The 15967-nt window shown below is 37.3% G+C and overlaps 1 protein-coding gene across 2 annotated transcripts in view; it reads right to left on the bottom strand.

The window, feature by feature from the left end:
- RAB3C (RAB3C, member RAS oncogene family) overlaps positions 1-8016 on the bottom strand; it is a 255243-nt gene extending 247227 nt beyond the window's left edge. Inside the window, exon 1 of one of the 2 annotated variants that reach the window (XM_010974889.3) lies at positions 7684-8016. In XM_010974889.3, coding sequence (XP_010973191.1) covers positions 7684-7701 — 18 coding nt within the window. In that variant the 5' untranslated portion in view covers positions 7702-8016. Of the gene's footprint in view, positions 1-6874; positions 7065-7683 lie in introns of those variants that run through there. The other variant, XM_010974888.3, reaches the window with a different exon arrangement.
- Positions 8017-15967: the final 7951 nt, after the last annotated feature.

Here is a 15967-nt window from a genome sequence, read left to right as displayed (position 1 = left end):
TCAGTAATAGGAATGAAAAAGAGGATATCTTTACAGATCTTAGAGAAATGTAAAGAAAAATACTTTAAACAATTTTATGGCAATAAATTTGAAAAATCAGGTGAAAAACATAATTTACCAAAACTGACCCAAGATGAAATAGAAAATTTTATATAGATACAATTAATTTTCTATTGCTGTCATAATGGATGTTTAAAACAATACCCAATCATTATTCACTGAGCCAGAAGTCTGGACACAGTATGACTCAACTTGGTCTTCTGCTCACACTGCTTAGGACTTACAAGGCCAAAATCAATGTGTCAGCTGGGCTGGATTCCTACCTGGAGGTTCTAGAGAAGATTCTACTTCAAAGCTCTTTCAAGTTGTTGGTAGAATTTAGTTGCTTGTGGTTATAGGACTGAAGTCTCTATTTCCTTGACATGTAGCCTTCTTCATCTTTATGCCAACAATCCTCATGCTTCAAATTTTTTATTTCCCTTTCTGTCAGTCTCTTTGACTCCAGCAAGGGAAAATTCTCTGCTTTTAATGGCTCATGGTGATTAACTGGGCCCACCTGAGAGTCCAGATTAATCTTATTTTAAAGTCCATAACATCAGTTACATCTGCAAAGGCCCTTTTTCTATGCAATATAATTTATTCATATGTTCCAGGGATTAAGCCACAGACATCTCTGCAGGTGGTAGGGGGAAGCTATTCTGCTTAACACAATATATTAAAGGGAGATGGATAGGTGATAAATAGATAAACAGATAGATGGAAAGATACATAGACAGATGGATAGAATAGATGGATGATAGAGATATTTGTATATCAAAAAAGTTGAATTTGTTTTAAAATAATTTCCACAAAGAAACTCCAGGTTCCAATGGCTTCACTGATAAACTCTTCTCAAACACTTTAAGGACCAAAATATATTGATCTTATACACCGAAATCATTCAGAAAACAGAAGGGAAATGAACACTTCTCACTTGTTTTATAAAGTTGCATAATTCCAATATGATAATCCCATAAAGGCATTAAAAAATCATATACCAATATTCATTATGAATGTAAATGCAAAAGTCTTCAACAAAATATAATCAAACTGAATCTAGCAACGCATATAAGGCAATACATCATGAGCAACTGGGATTTATCTAAGGGATGTCAGATTAACTTAAAGAATCAACCAGTATAATACAACAGAATAAGGAAATAAACCATGTGATCACCCCAATAACTGCAGAAAAGGTATCTGATACAAGTCAGCACCCATTTATGTTAAAAACAAATACTCTCAGCAAACTAAGAATCAGAAGAAATTTCCTCTATAGGATGAGGGTATCTATACCAAAAACAACAACAACAACAACAAAACAATTACAGCTAACCTCATAACTAATGGTGAAAGATGGAAGGCTTTCCCCCCAAGATTGAGAATAAGATAAGAATGTCTGCCATCACTTCTACTCAACATTGTACTAGCTGTCCTAGCCTGCAGAATAAGACACAGGAAAGAAAAAAAAAAAAAAAGAGGTCATTGGAAAGAAAGATGTAAACTGCCTCTATTAGCAGATGATACAAATATTTATGTAAAAATCCTTAAGGAATCTAAAAAAAGAAAAAGAATAAGAAATAAGAAATAAATGTAGTAAGGTCTCTGGACACAGTTAAGACACACAGGTCGTTAAGTATAGAGTCCAGATATAGATCCCACCTGTAATGATAACCTAGATTTCATCAAAATAAAAATTCTCATCAAAAGACACTATTACGATACGAGAATTCAAGGCACAGACTGGCAGAAAATATTTTTAGTATATTTAAAGAACCACTTTCAAAACTACATAAAGATCTCCTGCAGTAAATGATAAAAAGACAACCTCCCCCCTCCCCAATAATGGACAAAAAGCTAAAGAGACAATAAAAGGAAGATAAACAAATGGCCAGTAAACAGATTAAAACATGCTAAACAGCACGATCATCAGAAAAATGCAAATTCAATCATGAGATACCATAAACACCCATTAAAGGGGTAGGAATTTAAAAGGCCACTAACACCATACACTGTTGAAGATGTGAAGCCACTACAATGTTCATTCATGGCTGGTGAGAATGTGAAATGGTACTACCATTTTGGCTAAAGATTTGACTATATCTTATAAAGTTAAACATACACTTAGCTTTTCCCAAGCAATTCTACTTCTAGGTATTTACCCAAGAGAAACGAAAACATATTATTATGAAAAGACCAATATGATAATGTTTATAGCCTTCGTTATGGTGGACCCAAATGAAAAAACTTCAAAGTCCATCAACAGGAGGATGGATTTCAAATTGTAGTAGATTGGCACCACAGTAGCATATGCATCAATAAAACAAAGTGAATTACTGATATATGCAACATGAATGAATCCTGTACACATTAAACTGAGCAAAATAAGCCAGACTCAATAGTACATACTGTATGTTCTGCAATATGTTCATATTGTAAGTTACACAGAACTATATGGAGTTCTAGAATAAACAGGACTAATTTATAATGAAAAAAGTCAAGACTTTACTGTGTTGGTAGATTAACTGGAAAAAGAAAGGAATGAAGGAATTTTGGAGGCTGATTGGAAATGTTCTATATCTTTACAGTGGTATGTGTTACACAGCTGTATCTACTTAACAAAATTCGTCCAATTGTTAACTTAAGATTTATACATTTCAATGTATAGAAATAGCTCCAAAACTGTAAATAAACAAATGAAAATGCTAAAAATAAATCTATATAATTCCAAGTAAATTTAAAAGATGTAATCTTCACAGATCATAGTACATAAGTTAATAAACTATGACCTATTAAGAGGGTTCCTCCAGAACCCCTGGGCACGATCAATGAGTGAAAAATGGGGGAAATGATTGGACATTTAACCTACACAGCATTTTTTTTCAGGTGTCACAACTGTTTATGCTTAGTAAACTGAGTGTCCTTGGTATAAGAATAATCTCAGGAAAATCTAATCCTTAGCATAAAAATATATTTCCTTCTTGGAATATGATGGTCAGGAAAGGAGTCTACAGTTCCAATATAAGCTCAGAATGGCAGAGGAAAATTGTGGTTATGTCCAGTAATAAATCCACAATTTCTTGGACTGAAAAAGTGAAAATGGAAAATCATTTCTACACTGCAGAAATTTATTTTTTACTATAATTACCCTCCCTATCCTCCATTTTCCTTTACAGAAAAGTGGATACTTCAAAAATTTGCTCAAATGGAGTAAGAAAGTTGTTCTTTTTTCTCCAATGTCAATGGAAATTTTCTGTTTCTTTAAGTGATGAGGACTAAACTTCCATTTCTTATAAAGGTAAAGGGATCATCATCGAGGCTGGATGTGGTTAGAAATTCAACAATAAAAGGCAAGAATGCCATGTACCCTCCATCGCCAAATGAAAGAATGATATTTAGACTTTGACTCTTTGTAAGTTGTTTTTGTTATACAGCATGGCTGTATTTAGTATGTATCGTGGTTTTCACTTCAACTTCATTTTCAGCCTACACCTATATTCTTTCTTCAGTCTCCTCATTTTTAGCCAAATAACTTTTTTTTTGGCACTCTGCTCTGTGCTTTGGGTAGTTGTTTTTCTTTGAAGACCCTTCCTAGTTAGAAGGTTCTGCATTTATGAGATGACCCTAGAAAGCTTGTGGATGACAAAACTGAAGTTGAAGCATTTAAAAAGACAATGAATTCCACTTTGGTCCTACAAGAGAGTAAGTAAATCTGCAAGAAATTCAAATCCAGTAGGCAGAAAGCAAGCCATTTTTAAAATATTCGCCCTTCTCAAATATGTGGTTTGGCTTACATAAGATATTTTTATAAACAGAAGAGTCAATTTTTTTCTTCTGAACTAAATGAATGAATCAAATTATATCAATAGTGCCCCTATTCTTTACATCACCATTTTGTGTCTTCTAGAGGAACCAAAAATAATAAAGGAAAGAACACAGGCTTTCTAGAAATCTGGAAAATTTTGAATTTACCGTGTTGGGAAAGTTATTTAATCTCAATAAGGTCTGGTCATCTGCCTGTATTTAGGGTAATGATGATCTCTAGGACTGTTTTATATTTAATACACACACTGAGATCTGAACGCAAGACACAGTGCTTGGCACAGACAAAGCACTAGATAAACTGGAATTTGCTCAATCTGACTCCTGAATCAAATGGCAATTTGTTCATGAGAGTCCTGCCCTGAAGTCATGAGCATTGCTAATCCCCATTTCATTTGGCCCTCAGTATTTATGGATGCACTGAATGAGAAAACACAAAATGACCATCTCGGGCATTAAAATTCTAGCCCATGACTTGCAACACTCACCAAATGCTATTCTGGTTATTTAATTGCAAAGGAAATATAGACAGCAAAGACTATTACTGTTTTTACTTTAATAGCCACTATAAAACAACAATTATTATCCCTCATTTTATATCAACTCAGAGAGAAATACTCTTGAGAAAATTTGCACATATCAAAGACAACTATCTTGAACAGAACACCAAGCTACTTATATAGGCACATGAAATACTTTTTAAAGGACATTAAATAACTTTTAAAGGCATCTTTGATTTAAGAAAAAATAAGTAAATTATGAAATCAAGAATTAAAGAGTTCATTTTGTTTCATATGAATGAATGAACTATTTTTAAATGGGGAAAAGAATCTTTTAGGATAATGAAACTACAGAATGAGGTTTTGCTTGTGACTCATTTCCAGAAACCTAAGTAAAAACTTAGAAGCATATATTTAAAATGATGATGTGGTTCAGTCTTTAAATCGGGGAAGGGGGGGAGAAACAACTATTTGTTTGCATTTTCATATATTAAAGTCATCTGAAATGTGATTATGATTCAGAAGCATGGGTGCTGAGACATTACTGGCCACTTAAAAATATATATAAAGTATGTTTATAGTTTGCATTCTTCCTGTTATTATGTATGTTTGAAAAACAGTAATTGAGAAAGGGTCACCTTAACAACAAATACTTGTTAAATTAAATCAATAAATGTGCTTTAACAAAACATACTACAGAAAACAGTCTTTGAGTTTTTTATATGTACATATTTTTTCATGATAGCATTTGGGCATTTTAATTTTTAAACTTCAAAAATCAAGTTCAGTGAATAAAATACATCATAAACTCCATCCACAAGCAAATTAGTTTTGTTACCTATTTTTATATTAATTATGCATTAAACTTCTGACTAAAATACGGAATTACAATGCTTACAACAGCAAAGTTAGTAAGAAATATTTAAAATATTTCTTAAGGCAGGAATTTCATAGTTTTGTAACATTTTAATGACCTTTCTGAACATCCTAAGCAATTATCATAAGAAAATAAAAATCAAGATGCAGTGTGGTTGATTTTTTAGTAAATTATTTTGACATAAAGACTTCAGTGCATATAAGGGGTTGACATTAAATGCTAACAATCTACTTTTAAAGTCTACTGTCAATGTTTACTTATAATCAAATATGATGAATTTAGCCAGTTGGCTTCTGGCAGTACCTCCAGTAATGGGAAATTATCATAAGCCAATATATCTTAATTGCAACAGCCTGTACCTTTATTGTCTATCCAGATTCTTTTCACATCAAGTCTATAATGAAAAACTAAGTCACAAATAGAGGTATATCAGAAGATACACAATGGGGCCACTGTTCTCTGGTACAAATTAAATTTTCAATAACTGATATAGTAATTTGAGGGCTTCCATTATATAATCCTTCAACAAACAATTAAATTCGACAGATTTTTTTCACTGAACAGTCCAGTCAGTATATATCTTAACATACACAGCCCATACTATAAGCGAGAAGTAAACTGAAGCATAGGTTTAAAGCTCAATTTTTGAGGAAAAATAGTTTGAAACATTTAAGCACGAATTAAAGTCAAACATTTATATTGTTGGATTGGGCAGCACAGGTGGATTCTCAAGAGAGACAACACCTTCCAAATGGTGTGTTCCACTCTCCTCTCAATCTCATTCATAAAGTGCCTTTCTGTTATGCAATGGGAGCACTCTGCTTGGTAATGAACACAAGCTGATTTTTAGCGTTAACTGGTTGTACACACAAACAAGAAAGCATCACTCATCCTTACTTAAAAACAAACCTTAAGCAAGTTGCTTAAGCAGAGGCACCGTTGCACCAGAGTCAAAGGAAGCAAACATAATAATGTGACTGAAATAGAGAACAGGGAACGTACAACAAATGGGCACATCACCCAGGAAAGCTCAGAGAGTCCCCGAAACGCAGGAGTAAACCAGTTGTGTGGTTTACAGCAATAAAGGGTTTGCATCTTACTGGGATGAGTCAAGCCCCAACGTGTTTGCTATTTTCTGCTGATGCTAATAGGACGCTAATTGAAGAAAGGGAACTTTGCGGACCCTAACATTGGCTTCTCCTCTCTTAACGCGCACTTAGCCAATTGGTATGCTCTCTGTTCGGACTCCAGTAGAGAGCTCGCAACCCCCAACCTGGCCTTAAGTTCGTGCGTTTAAACCGCGATCACAAACCAAGGAAGCCTGGAGGGGCAATCAATGTCAGTACAAGACTGCCTGTTCCTCTGACTTCTGTTTGCTCAGGTTTACGTTTTAGACACTCATCTTCCTTGAAAATCCTGGGAAGATAATGTACATTCCTATCCCTTATCAAAACAGCCCCAATCATAGTCCTGAGGAGCGCAGAAGACCCCAGTTCTGTGCCCAGGACCAAGTCAGCCGCATCCCCGCGGGTGGCCGCCTAGACCTGCCTTTAGGTTGGGCACAATTTGTGCATGGAGCGAGGGAGAAAGCACTCTCTCAATTCCTCCCGAGGCCACACTTTTTGTATAGACCCACCTGCATGGGAGCTTCGTGTCTCATTGTTCGCAAAGTGTCCTTCCTCCCTGGCTAAGACAGCGCTGGCCCGGGCGCCGGGTCAAGCGTGCACAGCCCGCGCTTCACGCTCCACACTGCGCTCCCGGGGTTCGCTAACCGGCTCCAACATCAGGACCAGAGCTATCCCTTCCTGGCGCCGCACACGCGCACTGGCTGGGAGCCCCAGGCGCTTCTGGGAGTTGTAGTCTGGTCCAGCTGAGCTTTCCCGTAAACCGGTGAGCCATAAACTACAGTTCCCGGCAAGCCAGCACGAAACAGGCTGCTCCTCCAGCTTGCCTCCGCCACGGAGCCTCCCTTCTCCAGCCTTGGACTCGCTTCTGGTTGTGACGGCTGTCTCCTAGACTATTTCCTCACAAGGTGCAGGCGAAAGCGACCCCAGCTCATTTCAGCTGGAGATTTTTCTTTGCTACCTATCGCCTTCTGAAGCTAGACTGTGGTTTTTCTGGTTAGGAAATGTACTACCTTGTGCTAATTCCCAAAACGAACGAAACCTGCGCTGCGTTCTGGGACTCTCCGCCCTACACCTCTCCATCCCGAATCAGGAAAGTTTATACAATTACATAGGCAAAGTAGGGTAGTTTTGCAATCTCATTCAACAAACGCGGGGGAGAACGACGACAAATGGCACACACATAAAGACGGTGGTTTACTCGCACAATTGCACTGAGAAGGCGCTCCTACGCGCGAAAACAGACACACACACACACCCCCCAAAGTCGGTCAAAGCGAGATTTCGCGCAAAGCATGCAGAGGAACTCCCTTCTGCTTACCTTTCCGTACAGCTCCATTGCAACTCGAGGTTCCAAAAGTCTCAGTTATCCCTCCTGCTACAAATGAGGTTAGGGTCTTACGCAGGAAGCGGAGCTCAACGCACAACACAATGGAAGGGGTGGGGGTGGCGGCTGGCGGAGGAAGAAACGAGGGACGTGGAGAGCACAGCTGATTTAGATAGATGGTTTCTTTCCTCTGGAGGGAACGCGTGGAGTCTTCAAGTAGCAGCTGCAGAGAAAGAGCTGAGTCTCTTAGGAAGTGCCTGGGGCGGGAGCGCGCTGGGCAGCCCCTCCCCAGGCCCTCCCCCAGGCACCTTCCACCGACATTAGTGCGCACACACAGCCGCTGCGCTGCGGGTTGGAGAGCTGATAGGGTACTTGGTTATTTACCCAAAGCAAGTCACATGAAATGAACACATTCATCACCAGAGCCCAGAAGCACAGTCACAGAATAATATAGGAGACCTCTATTAAGTTACCCGGTCCTTTAACACAGAGTCATTCCTTACATTACAATCGTACTCCTCTCAGACTAGCTCAAAAATGTTTTTGAAATCTCGAAACTGTACTTTTATTACACTTATCTTCTCCCCTTAGTTGACTAATATGTGTGACTATCCATGTTCTCTGTACCGATAAAAACACCCTTCTCCCCTTATGAGAAAACGTTAATCAATCCAGTAATGATCCCTGCCTCTCACATGTGGTCAAAATGATTATTGGAGGCAGAATGGAAAAGGAATGAACTTGATACTGACAGAGACATGGAAGTAATCATTTAAATCAGCTTGAAATTTCATTGTATTAGACAAAGCAGTAGAACGAAGGTTCTTAAATGTGCTTGAAAATCTATTGAGGGTGTTAAAATTCATATTGTCAGGCATATGTAGAAATTCTGATTCACTAGATGTGATGAGGTGTCTGGGAATTAGCATTTAAACAAACACTCCAGCAATTCTGATGCAAGTGGTCCTTTTCCATAATTTGAGAAACCCTGCCTTAAAATTTTTTATATGTAATATTAAGAGGAAGCTCTAATTCAAAAAGACACATGCACCCCAATGTTCATAGCAGCACTATTTACAATAGCCAAGATATGGAAACAACCTAAATGTCCATCCACAGATGAATGGATAAAGAAGTTGTGACATACACACACACACACACACACACACACACACACACACACACACAGACACTGGAATACTACTCAGCCTTAAAAAAGACTAAAATAATGTCATTTGCAGCAACATGGATGGGCTGGAGTTTGTCATTCTAAGTAAGCCAGAAACAGAAAGAAAAACACCATATGATATTCTTTATATGTGGAATCTAAATAAATAACAAAAATGAACTTATTTACAAAACAGAGACAGACTCATAGACATAGAAAACAAACTTACGGTTACCAAGGGGAAAAGGGGGTGGGAAGGGATAAATTGGGAGTTTGAGATTTGCACATACTAACTGTTGTATATAAAATAGATAAGCAACAAGTTTATACTTTATAGCACTGGGAACTATATTCAATATCTTGTAGTAACCTATAATGAAAAAGAATATGACAAGGAATACAGGTATGTATGTATGTATGTATGTGTGTGTATATATATGACTGAAACATTATGCTCTAGCCAGAAATTGACACATTGTAAAATGATTATACTTCAATTAAAAAAATTAAAAAGAATCACTAAAAAAAAGTACACATCCTCAAAAAAATGTATATGTAAGAATTTTTCAAAGATACAAACCTCAAAATTTTCACAGGTTGACTCAGTATTGCAACAACAATGTATTGGGAACCTACCATACTCAAAATATCCCATTAATTTTAGGTTGTATTTTTGGTTTTGCTTTTGTTGTTGCTGTTTTGTTGTTGTTTTTTTTTTTTTTAAGAAATCTAAGATCTATCTTCTAAGCTTGCAATCACTGAGAACATAATGCAGTATCATCTAGGTAAATCATTTTCATAATTACTCAGAAAACATATTTTAAAATGATCCCCTCATAGGTGAGGTTATGTGATGGTTAGAGCAATTTCATTTAAATTAGCTAATAACAAATAAAACTGAAAGGTAAAAAGGAATCCAATATCAATATGTTTCATGGTAGCACATTAAAGTAAGACTTCTGCAGTTTTTTTAGATCTATGTAAAGGTGCACTACTTTGTAATTTTTTTCCAAGAGAAGTACCAACAAAATAATATCGACACTTAGATGTATATAGTTATTGGAAGTTAATAATAAAAATTTGCACAGTTACTTACAGCATGTCTTTCTTCAGAATAATTTCCTATGATTTTTGTACTATCATCACCTTCTGAAATTCTCAGAAATCAGAGTCTGATACCACAGAACATGTTGAAATATTACAAATATTGAATTGTTATGGATTTACTGTTATTTAAGTTTACTCCTTGTTAAAATCTTACTACAGATTTTACTACAGTGATATACTTCCTCAGTTTTCTAGTATGTCTCTTATTTGGAAGAACCTATGAAAATAGAGTTGTGAAAAAAAAAAAACTAGAGTTGCAAAAGGTTTGGGGGAAATTAGTTCTGTCCTGTTTCTCCTGCCTTAGATATTTACAGGGTAGAGGGAGTACAAAAACAAAACAAAATAAAACTAGCCAGGGGTCAACTAAACAAATAAAAATGGACTGGAACTGATTATCTCTCTAAAGACAGAAGACCATGTTACCCTTGCTTGAAATTAGGCCACTGTCTATGGGTGTCATTCCCAAGGTTACCAAATGACCGCTGGAGTGTCAGCTCTTACATCCACATACCAGCTGGCAAGAAGGAAGAAATGATGAAGGGCATTCCCACATCCCCTTAAGTACACCAGTGCACATATATTACAGTGCCTAGAACTTAATCTTATGGTCATACCTACTTGCAAGGGAGGCTGGGAGGTATAGTCCCTATTCTGGGTGAACATGCACCCAGCTGAAAATCAGGAATTCTGTTACAAAAGAAGGGAAGAATGGGTACTGGGAGACAGCTAGTGGTCTCCACTATGGAGCATAAGGGGGACTATAAGATAAAGTTTGCTGCTTTTTTCCCTTTGCAATTTTACTGAAATGTAAATGTCTAATTATATTAAAGCTTACCCATTCCTGGGGATCGCTGTAATTTAACAGCAATCAAAGCCTTAAAATCCAGGAATTACCCCCAAATTAGAACAGCCTGGCTCTTGTTGAGGAAACAGTGAAAGTGGGAAGCCTCCACTTATTTATGAATCTTGGGTGAGTTGATATTAAAATTTTTTTAAAGGCAAAATAGAATTAATATGCAAAGAGGCTACCAGTGAATGTCACCAAGTATGTAAGATGTGCACCTCCCATGTTAGAAAGTAGAGCAGGCTGTAAGGTCCTGAAGTCCAGAGAGGGTGACTTACCCAGGGTCTCATGGATTATTGGAGGAATAGCTGGGATAAAAACTCTTAAATCTTTGTCTCTGGGTTCAGTTTTCTTTTTCTTGTCCAATATGACTATTCATTATCGACTGGCTTTTTGCTGTTCCATGTTTATCTGATATTGACTAGCATTCACTCTGCTTTTTGTATCTATCTAGTTTATCTATTATTCACTTTGCTGTTATCAGCCCCTGTCTGTATCAGCTCTTTAAACAATAAAATTCTATCAGGTAGGGTTGAAAGGGGATACTGTATTTGGCTAAAACAGAGCCAAGAGCAAGGATAATTAAGTATTAATTAGTAATGATGATGTTGGTTAAATAAAAATTAGCAATAGATATTTTGTTTCCACCGTTGGTACCATCCCTCTGTTAGGACTTAACACTGAAAAATAAAGTGACTGAGGGTTGGAATAAGAGATTAGTATGACTGTGAGAATTCACTTACTCCCTCATGCAAGCCTTATTCAAATCCACAGTGCAAGGATATGGCTGGGTGTCTAATCCTAGATGTTTCCAGAAGGATTTCCCAAACAAGCAGGAGGCTTTTCTGGACTGAGCCCTGTTACCTTTGTCTGACTCTCTGTGTTAGGGCTGGCTTTGATTTCAACTTTGTGCAACATCTGTAGCAATAAATGCTATTGATTGTCTCATGTTCCCTTTGGAAGAAATTAAATATCCCCATGATGTTATTGATTTCTTTTTAATTAAAAGGAAAAAATCATCTTAACTCATTCTTGCTCATGATGTTTTGAACCCACAGTTAATCAATATGAGTAAGGTGCTTTGTAAAAATAGAGAAATACACTGCAACTGAATGAAAAGAAAATGATGCTTTCTTTCTATAATGTGATATGATACTACTAGTGATAGATCCCCTTTCTTCAATATCTACTCTCTGGTAGGTACTTTGTCTACATGATTCCATTTAATCCTCAATAATATTGCAAGACAGTATTATTAACCTTATTTTACAAAGAAGAATAGTAGTAGAAAGATTAACACCTAGCTACCAAGATGTTGGGCCAGGACTTAAAGCTCAGGGTTATCTAATTGAAAAGCCCAGACTCCTGCCCATAGTTTTTCTCACAAAAGGTAATGTTGCTCCAAAATAATGTTTAAAATGTCTTACAAAGAAGTTTTACTAGACTTTGTTGTTGTTGTTGACCTTACCTGGAACGATGGTACTACGTACAGTCCTCTCATGGAATGACTGGGTTACTGATATCTTTCCATACAACACTTTTTAATTTGAAAACTGTCAACACTTTCAGGTACTGATTCATCTGATGCACTAGAAATATTAAGGGGCTTTGCATCAATGTCAGATCTTTTGGTGAAGCGTATAGGTTATATATTTTAAGCTCTTAAAAGGCAGTTTTAGAATAAACAGATTATAGTTATGCAAATTAGGAGAAAGAGGAATTCTTAGCAACAATCCCCACAATTCATTCAAAGTAATTATACAGGTTTCAGATTGGTAATCTTGAGTCATGGTTATCTGACCTACATCTTTAGGAAGCTATGGTGTACTTCCAAAGAGATAGATACTATTATCTTTTTTCAAAAAATCATTACCTGGTAAAGCTATTACAAAATTTGAAACCAATTTTATAATCAAGACCCAACTTAACTATGTGTAGTTTAGAGACTAAGCTTTCTACCTCTCGGCTTCTGTCCAGGCAAAAGAAGAGCCAATCTAACAAACTGACTCTGAGAACAGAGCAGGGCCCTAAGCAGAATCTCTTAGGAGACTTGCAACAGTGTGGAGTGTGTGTGTGTGTGTGTGTGTGTGTGTGTGTGTGTGTCTGTGTGTGTTTCCAAGGTGAGGGTGGAAGTTGGGGTCAGGGAGATGGAAGAGCATGCTGTGGCATTCAGCCAGAGTACCTGTGACAATCAGCCTATGTGCCTTCAAAGCTGGGTGCCTATAGTTACTCTCTCGTAGCTCTGAGCTGAGCTTACATCTCAGAGCTAAGTCCAGCTAAGAAGAAAAATGAGGCTCACAACAAACATCTATTCCTGGACTTCTATAGCATTTAAAAAATGACAGACTGGTACACAAAGAAGGGATCTCATAGATAATCTGGCTCAATCCCCCCATTTTATGGGTTACAAATTATATCCCAGAAAAGAGAAATAACCTGTCTAAAGCCCTACAGGTCAACCTATGCTGTTGAATGTGATCCAACAAATATTAGGGGAAAAGAGGCTATTTTGAAAGTATGTTACAATTTAATAATATAATCAATTTTGTGTGTATCAATCATTTTCTTTGAGTTATTTTTAGGTATACATATTATAATTTAAAATGGAGAGTTAAAAAAGGAAAAGACACTACCCTCATCCTCAAAGGGGCTCCAAACTAGTTTAGAAGACCAGATATAGGTAACAGATAACAGGACATCAGTGACAGGGATAACACAAAGCAGGGCCTGATCAGCTGTCTGCCCATTGTTATCAGTAGTAACTGCTTTAAAGATTTATAGGAAAGAGTAATTATTTCAAGGATATTCTACAGAGAAGTTAAATTATGACTCTGGATAAGAAGGCCATCCAATTGTAAATGTAGAAGGAGAGACAAAGACTAAGAGAACTTCCAAGGAACTTAAAGATGATTTAGGTCTTTTTTTCTGAATTTGCAGATAAAGAAATCAGGCTCAAATATGAGTCATGACTCACCTAGCTTCACACTAATTAATAACAGAGCCGGGACTAATATGCATTTCACATGACATCAAGACCAGAGTTTTTGTAAATATACAACAGTTCAACAATCATTACTTTGGACTTGAACACTTATTTGCTATCTCATAACTTAACCAAACTTTTGCTCAAGAGTCATGATGTTACCACACATTAAATCAGAACTGAAACACCTCCTCCAGAAAGATGTGTGATCTGATGGTTAGCTCTCCTCTGCTGGTTGAGAAACTGGGTATAAGGTCTGAGGAGAGTTGAAGTACTATACTGTCTTTTTCAAATAAGGGCTTATTAAACATTATAAATTCTGTTATTTTTCAAATGTGACATAAGCTACAGATCCAAAATTTTAGTATTTTTCTAATTAAAAATTAAGTGTGACCCACATCCCCACATATTAAGATGGTTATAAAGTTTAGTATCAACTGATCTGACAGAAATAGGGATAAAGGTTTCTCCCTCCTTACTTCCTCCTTGGATTGCACAAGAACTCTAGAGAATGGGTAGGATAGCAAAATGGTAGATGCTGGACATCTTCCATGGTCACTGATGTGGCTTTTTTTTCAGGTCAACATGGCCCATTTGTAGGTAGATAGCACCATTCTCCCCATGGCAAGCTAGGCCACAGAGATCCTGATCAAAATCCCAAAGTCACAGGTACATAGGGTATGAGTTAGGGGTTGTGTAACAACCTCAAAACTCAGTGATATAAACATTCCTAGTTCATGACACTGTATGAGTTGCCAATTAGGTGTGGGCTTTGTTGAGTGGTTCTTTCTGTCTCATCTGAGTTCACACATACCTCTGTGGTTGGCTACAAGTCAGCAAAGTGGCTTCTTGGGGTTGTTTGGCTATTGCATGGGGAATGGGAGAGGGACTATGTGTCTCTTATAGAGTAGGCTAACTCCAATCTGGACCCGTGATGGTTTTCAGGGTTCTAAGAGGAAGAGCAGAAACACACAAACCTCTTAACACCGAGATCTGCAACTGGCATAGCATCCCTTCCACTGCAGTGTTTTGACCAGAAGGTGTCACAGTTCAGCTCAGATTGAAGAGATGGAGAAATAAACTCTACTTCTTGGTGACAGGAGCTGCACAATCACATTTCAAAAGGACTCAGATACAGGAAGGTGTGGAAAATGTGGCCACTGCTACAATCTGCTACACACAGACCAGCATCGCATCAAGGCTCTGCCACCTCAAAGGCTCTGCATTTCTGGGAGTGCCTGGCTCCCCGCTGCTCTTGGCACCCGAACTCCCACCACCTTCCTGGTTTCAGGGGCTCTGCCAGCCTCACAGGGCCCCTCTTCTGTCCTCAATCACAGTACTTCTGCTGATTAATTTTCTCTTTGAGTAATCCAGTTGAATTACTTACATGGACCCAAACCTTTAATAACAAAGATGTGTTCCAAAAAAATGCCTTCCAGTACCCCTTCAACAGCTGACTAATTCTTATTCTGACTGTTAACTCCAGGAGGTAAGGAAGGTCAAGGTTCCTAGACAGAAGAACTCACAAGCCCCGTCACCCCTACTGCAAGGGAAGAAACACCTTTCATCTGTGATCATTCTATAGAGAAAAAGGTGACTCAGTCATTTCTCAACAGCTATTTGGTCACATTTAATTCTCAGTTACTCTCCCTGCCACAAAGTCTATAGGAAACTTGAGATAGAAATATTATCAATCATCTCTAAGACAAATTTTTATGAGCAACATTTTGTCCCCAAAGGTGTTATCTATGTCAAATAAATCTTTTTCTTCTATCTGATCCATTAGCTCTTCCATAGTCTGAGTACGCATGTGTTCCTGAAAGGAGGAATATTACATCATTACAAAGCATGCATTTAGCTCCCATTGAAGCGATTACAGTTGAAGTACACTTTTCTTTACATAGCCATGTCTCCCTGAATGATGCATTTTCTTGATTTTATTTGCATGGCCCTGATGTAAACAATAGTTTTGCTTTGTAATAACAAAGACCTCTTGAAGGAGAAGCTTATTAAACAATTAAAATCAGATTAAGCACAGATTCCGTATGAGCATAGATTAGTACCTTGTCTTTAAGATGGCCAGAGTATTCTATAGGAAGGAGAAGGAGGGTGAAAGGGTCGGATTTACTAAGACTTACTTTATACTAGGGATTGTGCTAGACATTTCACATAGTTT

Source organism: Camelus dromedarius, chromosome 3 (assembly GCF_036321535.1).
Source record: "Camelus dromedarius isolate mCamDro1 chromosome 3, mCamDro1.pat, whole genome shotgun sequence".
NCBI classification, from domain to species: domain Eukaryota; kingdom Metazoa; phylum Chordata; class Mammalia; order Artiodactyla; family Camelidae; genus Camelus; species Camelus dromedarius.
Note: the sequence above shows the minus strand (reverse complement) of the source record. Positions and strands in the feature narration are given on the sequence as shown.